Source organism: Chlorocebus sabaeus, chromosome 10 (genome assembly GCF_047675955.1).
Source record: "Chlorocebus sabaeus isolate Y175 chromosome 10, mChlSab1.0.hap1, whole genome shotgun sequence".
Lineage (NCBI taxonomy): Eukaryota > Metazoa > Chordata > Mammalia > Primates > Cercopithecidae > Chlorocebus > Chlorocebus sabaeus.
The window spans coordinates 30,813,356-30,832,497 of record NC_132913.1 but is presented as its reverse complement, the minus strand read 5'-3'; the positions used below and the strand labels follow the sequence as shown (position 1 = coordinate 30,832,497).

The 19,142-nt window shown below is 34.9% G+C and overlaps 1 protein-coding gene across 1 annotated transcript in view; it reads right to left on the bottom strand.

Moving 5' to 3' along the window:
• Positions 1-19,142, bottom strand: part of ARHGAP15 (Rho GTPase activating protein 15) — a 631,557-nt gene that overhangs the window by 195,408 nt on the left and 417,007 nt on the right. The window contains exon 11 of the mRNA XM_007964884.3: positions 10,261-10,338. Within this exon, the coding sequence (XP_007963075.1) occupies positions 10,261-10,338 (78 nt within the window). The remainder of the gene's footprint in view (positions 1-10,260; positions 10,339-19,142) is intronic.

Below are 19,142 nucleotides of genomic sequence, written 5' to 3'. Positions count from 1 at the left end.
AGTTCTTTAAGCATCTGTCAAATGAATGATGTAAAAGCCAAAATCTTATAGTATGGAGCTCATCTCTGCCTTCCATATTAATCCTGGGACCCTCAGAGAAGCGAGAAGCAGATAAGGCTATTTGCCACCACCTCTCCAGTGGGTCCATACACATGAAGGCCTAATAGAGTCTGTGTGGTTCTAAGTCATTCAGACCTTAGTTTGAATCTCGCTTTAGCCCTGAATTTGTTAACTTTGAATATTTATCTTCACGTTGTGCTTGGGGACCTGAAAAAAATTTCTTCCCATCTCTGCAACTGTTACTTTCCTTTTCAGGAACAGCTTTAAGGAGATGAGAATACTTTTTTCCTACAGCACACTTTTGTTAGGAAATGTTTCCAAAGTACATGGGGCACCTTGGAAAAGAGGTGCTATATAAATATATGTGAGTCACTAAAGCTGTAATTACCAGCAACAGGGATCCTTGTGTGAAAACAAAAACAAAAGACATGCTTTCAAAATTCAGGGCCTGGGGGTTAGCAAGAGCAGTATGGCTTCATTGCTATTTATCTAACCCTAAGTATTTCCAACATTTTGGAGGACTAAGATAGCATGCCAAGTTATACCACTATTTCCGATATCATGACTGACATGTTCGATTACTAATAACATACCATGTTGGGGGACAGTAAGTTATCTCGCCTCAAGCTTTGTTTTGTTGATACAGAAAATGGGGATATGGGATCCTTCACTATTCATTTCTTTTATCCAGTCTAAAATTAAATGCTAACTTATAGGCGTCTGGGAGAAAACATAATGTAAAATATAGCTTGAGTTTTATTTGCTGAGAAAATGGAACCAAACATAATGTACCAATGAAGTTATCTTATATAGAGTTGGCTTGTATAAGATGTTCATCATTCTCTTATTTTGTAGAAGCAAACCTTTATTTCATACATTCAAAGTGGCAGGCACTTTGGTATGCTGGAGATACAAAAATGAATCAAGTTTTCTACTCTTAATAATCCCCAAAGCATTTGGGGGTTATTTATTAAAAGGGTAATTTAAAATGGATTTTTTTTTCTTATAGAGGCTGAACACCCAGAAAATATAGTATTATAATGAGAACAAGTGATTTGGGATTCCTTAATGTTAAAAATAAGATAGCATCTCTCTGCCCCCTTCCCCATAGCAAATTGAATCCAGCCACCAGGCAATATATTTTTGGGAGTAAGTTTAAAATAGATTCAACTCCTGGCTTCAATACTGTATTAATTTTGTAGACTTAGAAGAGTTACTTAATTTTTCTAAAGTATGATTTCCTATGCGAAGAATGTGAATAACAAAGTTTATCTACCTTGAAAACATTTATGAGGGTCAGAGATAACTCTAACTTTGTGAGTACCTGCCATATAGTAGATTCTCAATTAAATGCTCCTATTATCAGCAATGACATAATTGTATTACATTTTTCAATATTATTTACCCCTTGGTTTTGTTAGCCAATGATTAGGTAAAGCACCTTTTATTTTCATTTCAGAACTCACAACATTGGAAAAGGATTGTTATGGTAAAATGCGTAATTTTAATCATACTAAAACATACATAATATATCCATGGTAGTTTTTAGTTATATAATGAAGCAGTTCATAAAAGTTTGTCAACATTTTTATATTATTATTATCAATAGCCAAAGAGAAGATTTCCCCTCACTAGAAAATTGGTTATCGAAACAGGTATTCATGGTCTATTTCTGCTTTTTTCAAATCAAAATCTTGTACATGTTATGTCTTGGTAAGTCACATCTCCACTAGAGAACCAGAATAAAACTAACTTGCCACTGTGCAGGGGGTTTCCAAACCTGGCTATGCACTCTACTTATCTGGGGAGTTTTTCTTGTAAAACACTTACTTATAGCTCAAAATGCAAACTTTTTACATTGGAATTTTTAATGAATGAGCTTCAAAAATATTTATTTTTGAAAAGCTCTACCACTTGATTCTTATGGCAGTCAGGTTCTAAGATGACCCCCCATTATCCCCACTTTCTTGTGTTTATGCCTTGTGTAGTCCCCTCCCCTAGGATGTAAGATGGGAATTGTGACTTGCTTGTAACCAACAGTAGGTAGCAAAGGTGATGGAATGTAACCTTCATGATTATGTTACATGGGATTAAAACTTCTGCTGTACTAATAATCTGTCTCTCCCTTGCTGCTTTGATGAGGGCAGCTGCCATGTTGTGAGATGGTCCATAAGGCTTTGGCCAACAACCAATGATGGATTGAGGTCTTCAGTCCAATAACCCACAAGGAACTCAATCTTGCCAATGACCATGTAAACCTGGAAGCAGACCTATCCTCAGTTGAGCGTCTAGATGAGAACCTGCCTATGGCTGACACCTTGATTTTGCAGCCTTGCAGAGGATTCAGCTAAGCTGTGCCCAGACTTCTGACCCACAGAAACTGTGAGATAATAAATTTGTATTGCTTTAGGTAGCTAAGTTGGCAGTAATATGGTTAGGCAGCAGGAGATATGCAATACAATTCTGATATGCAGTCAAGGCTGGGAACCAGTGCTACAGTATTGTTAGAGCAGAAGCAAGCATGGTGTGTTTTCCTATGAAGCTTTTAATAACTACTTATTAATTTTGATGGTTATGGCAATGATTTGTGATGATGATGATGGTGATGATCATGATGGAATTTTGTAACTATCTTAGGGATTTTTCTTGGGGATTAGTAGTTACATAACTCTGACTAATTTAATTTCTAGACTCAGTAGCCAAGTCTATATGGAAAAGCCACAACTGAATTAATAGTTAAAATTTCAGTAGATTTCACTCTCCTTCTCCAATGAGTGTGAAGCTATTCGTTGCAACTTAGAACATCCCCAAAACATATTGACAAGATGAAATTTTCTCTTTTGTGTCCAAGAATTCAGAAGGTCTATGAATTTGGCTAGTAATGATTTCAAACACTGGATAGTAAAGAGTTTCCAAAGTTTTATTTGGTTTTTCTTCCAATTATCATGAAGGAAAATTCAATCATGTGGAAGGCAAAAACCATATTTGATTATAAATATTTGGTATCATGCTATTACCAAGAAAATGTAATATTGATTTGATTTCATCTATCTACTTGTCATCTTAAAGTTAATAATAACTATGCCCTGGCTGATTCAGTTTTTAAAGTTCTCACATTTCCATTATTCCCATTTTGAAAATGAAGAGTTTGTGATTTAAAGGGGTTAAAATACTTTCTAGTAGGCTTTCAAATAGTTCAGAATCAAGATAAATAGGTCGATCCTTCAATTTTTATCTGGTGCTTTTCCCCATTAGATGGTCTCTGCCTTTATTTTACAACAGCATTAGGTCAGCTCCTTATTGCTTGGTATGTAATGAATTAGAAGATACAATCCACAGTAAATGTGTGGTATAGCTTTGCTTCAAAATAAGTAGCCAGGATTTGTGTGTCTTGGAGACTATCAGGATTCATAAACTTACTTTTGTACTATAATGTAAAACTCAGAAACTATATAAATGTGCATGAACACGAATAACTTGCTCTTTTGACCTCTGTGTTCAGCATTATTTACTAATGCCAATACATTTTCTTAAGCAGCTAGAAAACAATACATGCTTCATCAATAGTCTTTGAGCTCCCTGACTCAATGTAGCTGAAAAATGAGGTCTAAGAAAGTTTCCAAAGCCCTGAACGATGTTAGAGTCTGGCTCTTTTATGATCAAGTGATCTTTTCAACTTTAATGGGAAAAATAAATCATTGTTAAAAGATAATCTTGTCACATGAAAGCCAAAAAGGTGCAATATCAATGATTCAACTTACCAAAAAGCCACCCTGTGGAATGGAATAAAGCAAATAACATAGTTTGTTTTGTTGTTGCTGTGGTTGGCAGTGAGAGTAGAGTAGGCTTAAGGAAATACTTCGTTTTAAAAATAATAAGAGGGCAATATAAACTTACTTAATAGAAAAATGAATGGACTTGATACAAGGGCTATTTTATAAGAACAGAAATTTGAAATCCTTTTTCAGATCTTTTTCCGTTTCATCCAATTGCTTATTTCATGATGAAACTGCCAATTGTTCACATTCTTTCTCACTTTCTCTTGCTTTTATTCAATTTTTGATGCTGCCAATAATATGAAAAGCACAGGGATAGCTACTAAAGTTGATGCTTGGCTTTGCTTTAAGGTACAAATCTATATTAAAGTAGTTTAGGTACAGTTGGTAAACAAAATTGTTTTTCTAATAGTTTTTTTCAACGGAGCTTATTCTTAGCATGTTTAAACTAAGCACATTCATCTCTTTAAGTCAATATCTAATTTGGATTATTATGCCAATAAAATCTAGGTAGATAAAGATATCTACAAGACTATAAATTAATGAAAAAAGTCCTCTCATTTAAAACAAATGCACACGCGTGTGTGCGCTCACACACACTCAAACAAGATTCTTGATCATGTAGATTTCTAGCATTTGTATACTTTGTTCCTCTTTGTTTGCAAAAGTAGAGAAGGTTTTCCTTAACAGTTTTTCTTTAAATTTTGTTTCTACAAATGAAAAACTGTCAGCCTGGCGCAGTGGCTCACGCCTCTAATCCCAGCACTTTGGGAGGCCGAAGCGGGCGGATCACTTGAGGTCAGGAGTTTGAGACATGGTGAAACCCTGTCTCTACTAAAAATACAAATATTAGCCGAGCACGGTGGCGGGCGCCTGTAATCCCAGCTACTCAGGAGGCTGAGGCAGGAGAATGGCGTGAGCCCGGGAGGCGGAGGTTGCAGTGTGAGCGGAGATCGCGCCACTGCACTCAGGCTGGGTGACAGACCGAGACTCCCTCTCAAAAAAAAAAAAAAAAAAAAAAAAAAAGAGAGAGAGAGAGAGAAAGATAAAAGAAAAACGTGTCTAAAATCCTGGTAAGAAGTAATTTTCTTCAGTTCAGGAAAACAGACAGAATATTTGTAACTGTGTACTAAGAGACACCCATCTGAAAAATTCCCAGTCAGTTCTTCCAGCAATGCTTCATAGCTCTCCCATTGGCTCAAGGGCTCGGGAAGGTTCATAGCAAGATTTTTCCAAAAAGAAAGGCAATCTCTCTTGTCCCTTTTTCAAAGGGTGAAAGAGGATGTCTAAGTAATACCAAGTAAGTCTGAACTGAATTTGTAGTTTGGGCAATAAGCCTAAGGCATAGATGGGCAGCTCAAACCCAAGTGTCAATGTGGGAAGGAGGGGGAATTTAGCCTGGGGGAATTTCCAAGACTTTCTGTCAAAAGTTCTCAAGACGTGCAGCATCCTCCATGCTGAAGTCTGTCCTTTGCAAAATACCCCCCATGCAAGAAAACTGTAAGGAGGTCACAGATCATTCTGAAGAATCAACGCAATGTCACAGGCTGATGACAGGTTGACATCTAAGGTCATGGACCAGTTTTCTTTGGGGATGCCTTCACAAAGCAGAAGAGCTGTATCAGCAAAATGTCACTGAAAGCTGTCACCAAATTCAACAAACAGGGCAGAGCACTGCTCACAAACGCACCAACAGCCCAGTAAATCGAGAATCCTTGATCCCTTTCCCAAAGGCTGCAACAGAATAGTGTGTTAAAGTAGTTTCTTGGGCCAAACATAGATACATAAAGCCATACAGAGAATGGCAATGCCAGGCTTCTTCATAACTGTGATGTTTGGCGTTTCTCCAAACAGCTCTTGAACAATTTTAGCAAAACTCCAACGGTAGTACTCGTCACTAACCAACACAAGAGGCGGGGTGTAAAGGAAAGTCATGAATGAGCGTGCGTAGCACGAAAAGACTAATCTCTGTTTTTATAAAGAGATAATCAACAGCTGATGAATTGGAAATGCAGAATGATGGCGGTGGTTTGCATCATAGGCTCTGAGTCAGACAGATCTGGGATCTAGTCTTAGCTCCTTCACTTATATGTTATATGACATTAGGACATTATTTAATATCTGAACTTCAGTTTTCACAGCTGTAAAACGGGAATAATAATACTACCTACTCTATAGGATGGAAGAAAGGATTAAATTAAATTATGTAAATAAAGTGCTTAGGACGGTGCCTGGCAAATAATAAATTATGAAAATGCTGCTTACTTTCATAATAATTACTATTATCATTATTACTAGTTATAATTAGGAAATGCTTTCCAAAAGTGAACACTTTGAGTATAACTTACATGTCATCTGAACTGGAAGTATAATAAGGGTATCTAATTCCCCCTGATTTAGTAAGTCAAACAGAAAACCAAAACAAATTGAGTTATTCGACTGGTGTATTTAGAATTGCTGATGATTGTAGAATTCAAGAAAATTAGTGAAATACATAAATTGCAATTCATCTGTCTTGAAAATCTCAAAAATCAGTTTTTATTTGTCTAGTCTAACAGTGGGCAGGGCTTACTTGTTTAAAAATGTATATTTAGAACCTTCTACAAAAGAAACATGTGCAAGGTGAATAAAGGGGAATAAAGTATGTTAATACAAGGAAGGTATGCCAAAAATCATTTATGTTTCATCTTAGACTGCAAAAATGATGCACTGCCTTTACATAGCACTTTATGCTTTTCATGGAATTTTCCCTGCATTGCCATTTTATTCTATTAGACACACAGAGACACACAGAGAGAGAGGGCCACAGAGGGCCACATGTACACCTACAATCTCTTTGCACCCAGCACTGATTATTTTCAAGTCAGTTCTACTATTAGAGTCCTGGTCCAGATGGAGGGGAAGGTATGGCATTAGCAACAAGGTTGTGGGGCCAGTCCAGAAAACACATTCAAAGGATAATCTGATCAGCAAATTTTGAAAGGGGTTGGTATATCCATTTCACTTATCATCTAATTCAAAAAACTCCATAACACTACTTGGACAAAGTTACCAGTATCAAAGGTCCTAATGAAGCCTAATTTGTGTTGAGTATGTTGCATTCTGACAGTGCTATAAACCAGGGAGACAGTTTACTGACAATTCTGTGCTACCAGATACCAACGCAGGCCTCTGTCCAGCTTTACATTGTCAATTCTCATGGAAACATGAGCGGTTACATAGCCTCAGAGTACACTGAAGTTTGGATTGCAAAAGATGAGATGGACAGATTTCATATTTTCATTGCAGATTTTTTTCTTTGCCTTTTCAAACTACTGAGCATAATTTTTTTTAAAGGCAGGAAATGCAACTAGTGTTTGTTTCTAGCATGGCTTCTGTTTTGAGATTTCTTCTTTGTAGAAGAAATGTGTTGCCCAGCTGTCTAGAATCCCAATCAGGATATCGTTTCAGCATAAACTGTATTATAAAAATGATTTTAGCTGATTATAAGCTAGAATGAATATGAGGCTAGGGCTATTTTATCCAAATTTTACCCACAGAGGGGGCACTCTGATTCAGTTAAATGGAAATAATATAAATGAATGAGGTAAAGTTTAGTTCTGTGTTTTGCCCAGGAAAGAGAGTAATTGTGAAAGACAAAGAATTGCATTAGTGAACAAGCAGAGCTGTGGAGATTCTCAGTTATAGAGATTCTTAGAAGCAAGAGTCATGTGGCAAGTGGCCAAAAGTATTGCAATCAACATTTAAAAAACTGGTTCAACTCAAGTTGAATTGCTGGAGAATTGAATGCTCTCCAGTTTTAATACTTCTCCTACCTGCAACACTCGCATACATTGTTCAACAAATATTAATTAAAAACTCCCTGTATGAGGAGCTCCTTGTATGGAAACACCGAGGCTAGAACTGGTTAATGGGAAAAGATACAAGGATGATTCAAGTTCTACCTTTTTAGAGATTTGTGAAAGAGACAGACATTTCAGCCAGTATCCTATTTTTTGATTCCAAGACTTACAAATTTTAATGTTTCTGAAATACAATCACCGAGTACATTTGATTATATCCTTTCCAAAAGTTGGCATTAAATCTATGGGTCTTATAATAGATGGAATTTTAAAAGTTAGATGTGAATGTACTACTGTAAATTCAGCTATTCAGTGTAAGGGGAACAGAGAAGAAATCTAACTGGAGGCTTCTTGAATGAAATTACTATAATCTGGGCCTTGAAGAAAAAGAAGAAATCTACCAGGCTGGAAGCTTGTGTATGTGGGATGAGAAGGAAATGATAGGAGGATATTGAAAGTAAAGGGAAGAGCATATGCAAAGACATTAAAAAGCACAACAGTATGGAAATGTGGGAGTACAGTTTATATATTAAATGTATTATGAAAAACATTCAGAGAACCTGAAGCCAGCTATTATAGAAGCTAAGTGGGAAGCTAGAGTACAAGGATTTAGGATTTGGAGTTCTTCTGAAGACACTTTTGACTGTTTTTAAGTAAAAGGAGAACTAACATGAGTCTGTCACATTCCTAAGTGTTGTAGATGTTATTCAATTTAATTTTCCCAAATGTTCCCAAGGCATCCCCCAACTGTTTTTCCTGATAGGGAACAGAGGCATAGGGAGGTTAAGATACCAAGGATACAAGGAGAGAGTCTAAGTTCTACCTCATCTGTATGATTTTAAAACCTATGAGCTGTCAATAACACCAACTTAAGATGTTTCGGTCTTCTTGTTTTTCATTTTCTAATTTTTAATTTTTTATTTTTTGAATTAATATACATTTTTAGAGCAGTTTTAAGGTTACAGAATAATTGAGTAGAAAGTACAGAGAGTTAACTTATATCTCCTCACCCTTCCAAAAGTTTTCCCTATTAATAGCATCTTGCATTAATGGGGTAGATTGTTATAATTGATAAGCCAATATCAATACATTATTATTAAGTAAATATTATAATTTACATAAGGATTCACTCTTTGTGTTGCATTTTATGGGTTTTGACAAATGTGTAATGACATGTATGCATAATTATGGCATCATACAGAATTGTTTGCCCTCAAAATCTCCTGTGCTCACCTATTCATCTCTCCCTCTTTCCCCCAAATCCGTCTCACTGTTTCCACTCATCTTTTACTCTCTGTAGTTTTCCTTTACCCAGAATGTTATATTGTTGGAATCATGTGTTTTCACACTGGCTTCTTTTACTCAGCATATGCATTCAGATTACTCTAAGTCTTTTCATGGCTTGAAAGCTCATTTCTTACCCATTAAACATTCCCACTTAAAATAATGAATAAGACTCAGCATTTGATAGCACAACAGGGTGACTATAGTCAATAATAATTTTATCCTGCATTTAAAAATAACTAAAAGTGTGTAACTGGATTGTTTGTAACACAAAGGATAAATGACAAATGCTTAAAGTGATGGATACCCTATTTACTCTCATGTGATTATTACACATTGTATACCTGTATCAAAATATGTAATGTACCCATAACATATACACACCTAGTATGTACCCAGAAAAATAAAAAATAAAAAACAAAGTAGTAGAAGAAAAAAATAAAAAATAAAAAAAGAAAGCTCATTTCTTTTCATCCCTGAATAATATTCCATTGTATGGATGTATTCTGGTTTGTTTGTCCCTGCACCTACTGAAGGACATCTTAGTTGCATTCTAGTTTTGCCAATTATGAAAAAAGCTGCTGTAAATATTTGTGTGTAGGTTTTTTTGTGTTCATGAGTTTTTAACTCATTTGGGTAAGTACCAAGAAGTACTGGATCATACGATAAAAATACATTTATTTTCATAAGAAACTGCCAAATTTTCTTCCAAAGTGATTGAATCATTTTTCATTTCCACCAGCAATGAATGAGACTTCCTGTTGCTCCACATCTTAGGCAGCATTTGGTGTTGTCAGTATTTCAGCCATTCTAACAGATGTGCAGCGATATCTCATTGTTTTAATTTACAACTCTTTGATAGCATATGCATTTCCTAATTTTTTTCTTACCTACTATATATTTTTCTATTATCTGTTATTTTGACTTTTACATTTTCCATCATTCATTGGTTCATTCATCAACATATAGTAAGTGTCCATTGCAAGTCAATAACATTTTTTGAATATGGGTCATTTTTCTTTTACTCTTTTTCTATTTTTTCCCCATTTTTATTTTGACATATTCCATTCATTATTTATTTCACATAAACTATTAATTTGTTTCTCTATATGTTCTATTCATTTCTAGATAAACTAGTTGGTTATCTTTTACTTTTCTGATAATTTTTAAATTTCCTCCACTTTCTCATTCTCCTATTAGTTTTATTATTATTTATTCACAGTACATACAGCACAGTGTCTGAAATATTGTTCCATATGAAACTGTTTGAAAAAATCTCTGAAGTGGAAATCGCTTACCTTGGTTGACAATAAATCTTAACTTCTGTATTGTTGCCAGATTGCCACTAACTCGATATATTCCATCAACATCTAGACCTGAAGACAAAAGGGCATATTTTATATTAGCACATATAGGAACTGAGATGGTTTAAAAAAAAAAAAAACTATGAAAAGAAGGAGTAAATTACACCAAATATCTCTTCTTTTCAGAGAAAACTAATTTGTATGTTCTAAATTATGCACTCTTCAAAATTTTAATCTCAATAAAGTAATCATGGTGTTCAGTCATAATTAAAATTATCATCAATAAATTTGAGTCTAATTGAGGCACAAAAGAGCAGTAGGTAGCATAGGATTACATCATATATTTAAGGTTCATTTCCAAGGAAAATATAGGAATCAAACTGGGTAGGGGAGAAACTTCCAGACATTTGTGTATTATTGCCTTTTTTCTGCAAGGTAAAATAACTCAAGACATTTGTGAGACATTTGCTACTGGCCTGACTTACTGTCTTCCCGCCTTTCTGTCTCTCTTCTTTCCTTCCTCTCCTCTCCTCAGCTCTTTATCTTCCCTCCATTTCTGTTCTGTTCTGTTCTGTTCTGTTCTGTTCTGTTCTGTTCTGTTCTGTTCTGTTCTATTCTATTCTATTCTATTCTATTCTATTCTATTCTATTCTATTCTATTCTTTTCTATTCTATTCTTGTTTTCCTGTGATTGCTACAGAACAACATGTTTTGGTCTAATTGTTTGAAACTAAAGAGCAAAAATTCTATTCTAGATATAATGCTAGTTTGATAACTTCCAGTGTATTATAGGTAATGGGTGCTCCATTATGGAGAGAAAAATAAAAAAATCTTTAGCAAAATGGTAACATGAATTTCAGATTATTTTAGAACTGTTCATCTGTAATTCAAAATAACTTATCCTGGCAGTGAATTTCAATAATCATTCACTTGTTTTCCACACATCTATTTATAGAATCTAGTTAATTTCATGACCACGTTATGAGGACAACGAAGAAACAGGAAAACGAAAAGGGAAACACTTAGTCAAACAGTATAGTAGTATCTAAAAATGCCGAAAACATAATTTTAATGTCAAGGGTGTATATTCTTTGATGTGTTTGGGAACTTAGAGAGGCCTAGGTAAAATTGCCAGCAGATGCAGAGGTCTTATCTCAGCAGTTTCTCTAGGGAGGTGGTATAGCATCATGGATAATCATTGCAATTCACAATAGTATTAAATATATTGGTAGAAATTATTGCCATAGTATAACAGAATAAAGGCTTTCCAAAGCTCTTTACTGGCATAAAATGAGCTCATTTATTGCTTTACTATCTCTACATTTTTACACACTTTATATTAGGAACACTTCTGCCATTGTGCAAAATATTTCATTGGGAGGTTAGGGTAGAATAATATAACTTAGAACACTGGTAGTAATGGCATAATTTAGGACATTCACTATAGTTTTTACTCTTCCATGTAATAAACTATATGATTACTTGAGATAATGGCAGTAAAATGGAATAGCTATTAACAAATGTATTAATTGATGTGACTTTATAGTTCTAGAATAATGTAAGAAATGATTGAGACTCTGTCTTTCCCTAAGAACTATAAATTGTGAGGAACTGGATGAAGCTGGACACCAGTTAGCCAGTGGTGAAATTTTCTAAGACATATATATTTGTAAAAATCCAATATATTTTTTCTTTGTGATGCACAAATTACCTCCATTAATCTAAGTCTACTCTGGTTTGTTTGTTTTAAAGTACAATTTCTGCTTGACAGCTTAAATGTGATAATAGTCCTAATTAAAATTTTTCTAATATTTAATTCCTACCTTTAGTATTGGTCTATTTTGGTCTTAAGTTCATGCACTTACATCCAGAATGTTAAAAAATTAATTTACAAAAAACTTATTAATCATTTTTTTCCTTTGTCATTAGATGCTATTTGGTACTTAGTTTTAGCCTATGAAATTTTAAATAACATGATAGATTTAAAACTACCAAAAATTTTACATTAAACTGTGTCCTTTTCAAAGTTTTCCCTCTTAATTTTTTTAACATATAGCCACTGAGGAAATTATCTTAAAATTGTTCTCTAAAATCACCCTCAGAGGCCCTGAAATGTTTACAGAAAAATGTTCATAATGGCATGCTTGGGGGTTTCGGGGAGAGTTTTGGATTTGGAAATGGACAAATGACATCAGAACCATGAGTGGTGAATAAAGTCACCTTGATGTTTGCCACCACAAACAAACAAACAAACAAAGTTTGATCAAGTGAACGTGACCCTGATTTTTTCCCACGGATTATCAATTGATTTTAAGGAATTTAGAGAAAAAGAATTATTGTAGAAAATAGAAACATCAGTGGAATATGTGGATCTATGTTCTCTAAATGAGAAATTCTAATGTTTTTTAAAATCAAATTAGTCCGTTTTACAATGATTAAAGATAAAATGTGAATATCTATTACAACAAAAATGAGAACATTGTGTGTTTTTAAAAAATGTTGTTTTGCTAATTAGCTGGACCCTTATCAGAGGTCTATTATAAACGAAATTATTTGAATTTCAGAATTTAATTGCAAACAAGGGTCTTACTTAATCATTGCTTTAATATGCATATTTATACAAGGTGTAAAATCAAATGAATGTCTATTGTGAAGTTAGCACTCTTCCTTTTCAAATATTATTCTACATGCTATTGAAATGCATAGAGTCGTAAACTGGTTTTTAACTGATGAAATTCCCTATATCCAAAACTTTTTTTTTCTTTTAGAGAGTTACAATATAAGAAATGCTTTCCTTGGTCTTTCATACATTTCTTTAAAAAATTTTTTAAGTCCAGTAATCAAAACCATTCGAAAAAGTCATATGGATTGGACATATATTACATATAAACAACTGGAAAGCAGTATACTGTTTAAAGAAAGCAGCCTCATCCTAAAGTAATAACACAACTTTCTTTTGGCATAAAAGGAGGGAGCACAGCTGGTGGAGACAGGAAGGGTAAATCAGACCTGTGCTACCACTGTGGTTGTAGACCTGAGTCACAGCAGAGAAACTGCTTTGTGACTGGAGATAGAAACCAGAAAGTAAAAGGGAGTAAAGCAAAACATATTAGATGCAATATGAATCTATCTTGACACAACTTTCAAGCCCTTTAAATTCAAAGATACCAACACTATATATCTTGTGAGTGATAATGATCTCTGACATTAGCGGCTCCTGCTTTGAATGGTTCATGCTTTCTGGCTATCATACTTTTTAAATTACATAAATAGAGTGAAAATGACAAAGTTTCATATGAAAAGGGAGGGTATTACATTTTGCGAAATAATCTGGAACATATCAGTGAATTTTAACAGTTATAAATTATGTAGGTACAGTCTTGAAGTTGATTTGCTTTCCCCTGAATGGCTCACAGAACAGCAGACCCAAAGTTCTAGGACTATTACCCAAATTACAATTATTCACGTGCCATCTTCCTTTTACTCCAAGAACTTTGAAAGTTATGCCAAACCAAACCAATGTAAATTGGTGGATTTGGACATCCTTTTCATGACCACATTATTCTTGCTGGATTGCAAACTACTTATTTTGGAAATATAATTAGACTTCGTATGATTTTTAAATGACCAATGTCTTCAAGGTACCTCTTTTGTGCTTTGGAGAAGGTTGGTGAAAAATCGCTTTGAGAGGTACCTCTTTCAAGAAAATAACATGACTGTAAATGCTAACAGGATTTTTGCCTGTTATGCTAAAAATACTTTGGGAACACGATAAAACTAAGTCATTTTACTTTTTAAAAAAAAATCAGACTGGCATTAACGGTAGTATGAAAAATTCTCTGAAGAAATCCACATTCACTGAAATATTGTTTATTTGTTCATCATCAGCTAACCTTCTTATATTTCAAAATAGTGTTTACTGTTGGCAGAAATCACTGGGTGTTGCTGTAGGGGATTTTTAAAAGCCTCCCCACCCCCTCCCCTACTTTTTTTTTTTTTTTTCCCCTGAAGAAGCTTAGACTGGGATAGACACACAATTAGGAGTTATTAGACCAAATGGTGGTCTAAGCCCAGCGGAAAGAATGCAGCTGTCATGAGTAATTCCCACCATAAATCTTAGACACTTTGCAAAAAGAAATCTAAGACCAACACTCTGTCCAGAGTTGACTGGCTTATCTGCCAAAATATGGGCAGTTTTTGACAATGCAGACGAGTCTGTTAAAAATAGTCGAAAACTGGTTTAGGTAGCATTTTGGGTAGCCCGAATGATGGACACACCACGCAGATGTGGAGTTTGAGCCTGGTTGAGTGGTGTGCCCCGAAAGTCTGCTTGGTTTTCTGACACACAACAAAATGCATCTGAACCTTTGCAGCCTGCAAATGTGGGCTGGGAATTTTGCACAAACAGTGCCTCTCCTGAGATTTATGGCGCTTCCTAATTCCTAGGAGGCCAGAGCTGCCACAAGAAATGCCATTCTCGCAATACTTTGAACTTCTGGCTTCTCCCTCCGGTGAAAACCTTTGAGCACAGGAACACTCAGGTTGCCCTCAACCCCTGCACTTTTCTCTCTCAGTCTTTCCAAAGTTCTACTTGGGTTCTGAGCTAAACATGAGAAACTCTGGTGCCATTTAGACCTATCTCTCCTCCTCTAAGTTGAAGTGAGTGTTTCAAACATTTTTTTTTGCTAGCTTATTTGTTCACACACTTTAAATTCAATGACTGAGAGTACAGGATATAACTTAGAATTCTAATCTCTCTTCCAACTCAGTGGTGTTTATTTTGTACCTATCTGCCATTTTTATTTAATTATGGTTAATTTCGTATGAGATGCCCATCCTTCAATAGCCTTGCTATTTCCTAAGAATGATTCCCTTAGGAAATAGCTGGCACAATTTTGATTTTCAAACGAGAATAATTTTATTCTATAGGATAACTATATGACCTAATAAAAACCATTCAAAAAATATATACAGGTTTTTTTTTTTTTTTTTTGGCTATACTTCCATGGTTTAAAAAAACAACAAAAACCAAAATTAAACCACATAGAACAATATACAATCCAAACTAAGTACAGTAGCTGCCCCAACCTGCTTTCCAAAGATAGTTATTGTTAACAGTTCTATTTTAGGCCAGGCTCAGTGACTCACACCAACAATCCCAGCATTTTGGGAGGCCAAGGCGGGAGAATCACTTGAGCCCAGGAATCCAAGACCAGCCTGGGCAACAGGGTGAAACCCTATCTTCACACACAAAAAATTAAAAATTAGCCTGGCATGGTGGCTACTCAGGAGTCCGAGGTAGGAGAATCACTTGAGCCCAGGAAGTTGAGGCTGCAGTGAGCCTTGATCACACGACTGCACTCCAGCCGGGGTGGACAGAGCGAGGCCCTGTCTCAAAAAGAAAAGTTCTATTTTCATTCTTTGTGTTAATGTTAATATGTCATATTTCTGTTTATTAATTAACTTTGAATGGTATTTATTGATTTCTCAGAAAATATAAAGAGCTTAGTGCATTCACAGTTCCTACCACTTATCTGTACACCCTCTTTCTCTTGAGTTAATTTGCCTATTTCTATATGTTAGCATATCAAATTATCTCTGAGCTATGAAAAATAAAGCAGTATATTTATTCTTACTTCTCTCTACTACTTCCCTTCCCAGTTTTACTCTGTATGCATTTATTGTTTATAGTCTTAAAATTTGGGACATTTTGTTTTTTATAACTATTTTGTGACTTATCTATGGGTTAATAGTCACTATTTTTTAAAAAGGGAGCATGTTGGGGTTTAACATTAAAATTTAGTTTCACAAAGGAGAGCTCCCGAAAGACTTAACTTGTCCTCTTCTTCCTTTGTAGGTTTCTTCATTTCTTCAGATTAAGTCCTGCCCAACAGAAGCTTCTGCAATGATAGAAATGTTCTGTCTCTTTGCTGTCCAAACCAGCATTCACTGGCCACATATAACTGGCTACAGAGAATATTAACCACTTGAAACATGGTTAATACAACTGAGGGACTGAATTTTATTTTATTCAGCTTTGAGTAACTTAACCACACATGGCCGGTGATGACCATTTTAGACAATGTGACTCTAGGTCAGCATCAACTACCCTCCTTCTCTTGTATTCCATTGTTATTCTTTCTTGGATTGAATTTTAAGAAGTTTCTTGATTCATAAAAGGATGTGATTGATAATTTTTCTTACTTTACCTATCTGACTGTTTTCTTTTGCTTCCTAATTGGTTGTTGACTTGAACGTTTATTTCAGTTTCATAATCTTTTATTTTTCTAACTTTGAAAAATAAATGTTCCATTATCTTCTAGCATCCCTGCTGTTAAGTCTGATGTCAAATTGATTCTTGACACTTTACAGGTAAATTGCTTTTGCTCTCGGATTAAAAAATTTTTTTTTCTCTTTAAACCTGTAGCAGTAAAATGTCACTCATATGTGCTCCCCATCTGGGCCTTTTCATTTGGAAAACATTTTCTTATATTATTTGCTCAATATTGTTTTCCCTCTGTTATCTCTCTTCTCTGTATCTAAAATTTATTTAAGACAGATTATCAAATATTGGATTACCTTTATGATTGAGATTGATTAAAATAAACAGTGGTCATGGGTACCTCTGTATGTGTCCAGCTCTCTCCCTCCCTACAACTTATCCAATCTTAAATGAGAATGGTATGTGGGGGTATCTTGCAGGGTAAAAGGGTGGTGAGTAGACAATAGGCCAGGGGTTCTCCCCAGTTATCAAAGTAAGGGAGAATTAACTTAGGGTATAGAGAACTTTACCTATTTTGCACCTGGGCAAAGGTATATCTAATTCTGTTGGAGAAGACCTGAGACACTTTCTTCTCTATTGCCTTCTATCTCAGACGCCAGCAACTTTTCCATCCTTACAGAAATTGCTCTCAGGCTCAAGCACCTGCTGTAGATGCCTCTTTGGTGCAGGATAAAGAAAGAGGAGCCCAGTTCTCACAGCTGTTAGATCCTGTTATTTAATGAATTACTTTCTTTACTGCCCTCTGGACAATTTCTATTCTTTTTATTTGTTGACTCCAAGTTTGGTTATTCTCTGGGACATCCCTGGAAAGAACTGTGCCTAATTGTGGTGTCTGGGAATGGTGTTTCTCCTGCTTTCATTTCTCTATTTGTTTGATCCCATCTGCTTCCTCTCTTCCTGGAATTTCTATTTCTTGTCTGCTGATGGCACCTTTTCTGTTTTCAGCACCATTATCAGTTTTTTTCTTTTTAAAACACATATTTTCTATTATTTCATTGGGATTGTTTTGAGGGAAGAGAATCAGACATATTTTTTCAGTCTGCCAACTTGAATGTGAGGCCTACATCGTTTTTCATAAAAACAGAACTTTAAAAATTGAAAACAGAAGTTTCATTAGTTTGTGAAGATACTACTATATAATTTTCATTATTGGTACATGGGAAATAAATGGTAAGGGATTAAACTGTGAATATTTAAAACAGTCATTACGCAATTGCAATTCGAATGTTGGAAGAATAGGTTGCTACAGGTGAGTTTCAGCACATCTCTCACTTCATTTTTCTTACTCCTGTCCTTTTCTGTGTTTATAGAAATTCCTACTATCATTTATGTATTTTTCAATTCTTTTATTACTGAGGTTGTTTTAGTTTTCCATGTCTTTCATGAGCCTTTTCTTTTCAATTTTTATCTCATTTTGGTTTTTTGTTCTACCTTCCTCATATCTCTGCTATGAATGCTTGCTTCATAGACACAATTATTGCAACAAGTTTTTCTTTTTAATGTCATAACAAAATACCTTCAATTTTTCCTTCATTATTTTATTTGCTTTTGGTTATCATTATCTAGATTTTATTGGCTCATTTTTGACTATTCATTTCTGAAAAAAAATGTATTTAATCTCCCAGGTATTTGTAGGGGATTCATATGGAAAATAAGAATTTTTATTCTCTTAAGACATGGAAGAGATAAATATTTGTTGCTAATTTTTGATTAATGTTAGACTAAAAAGAGGTCACTAAGGATTTTTTTTTTCATTTCTGAGAAAATCGCTTAGAACCTATGATACTAAAAAATGAGCAATTATTTAAAATTGTTTATATAGCCAGTGTCTGAGCTAGGGGCAAATTCCAGATTTAAATTAAATACCTTGAAAGAGCACATAATAAAGGAATATATATATGTGTATATATATACATACATACTAAGAAAAAGGTGGTATCAAATAGACTCTTGAATCAGAAAGGAGAATGCTTTTTCAAGGACATTTCATGGAATACTTGGGCGATTGGGATCATTTTCAAATGCTTCCCCCTCACTTCCTTCCTTTGCCCCTGTTACTTCAACCTGTTAATATTTGGAAATAAGATTGTTGTTTTATTGCAAAAATATTTATCGTTAATATTGGTCCTATTTGCTCTTCTGCCCAGTCCCAAACTCTTAACGAGCCTTGTCTTATTTGGACACTGGAAAAGGCAGATGTTGTTATATTGCTCCAGCATCAAAATTGGGTGAGGAAAAGAACTAAATACCCTGAGTGTTAAGTGTGTTACCGGTTCTGCATTGTGTCATCTATGTGGTTAAGTGTGTTAGTGGTTCTGCATTGTATCATTTATGCCTTGAAAAGTTCTGGGACAATAGAGTTTGGGGATTGTGGGTGGGGGGATGGTAGGGAGACATGTGGGAAGAGAGTGGCTATCTTGCTTTTTACTATTATTAGGTATTCTTGTATAGAGACGCAGGGTTGGATTCAGTCTTTGAAAACAGTTTATTGCATTACTCTCCTAGTTTCTTCATCTCTCTCATTCATGTTAAGTGGGATATTAGACATTTCCATAAGTAGAAGAAAATCTCACTGACTTCTTCAAATGTTACA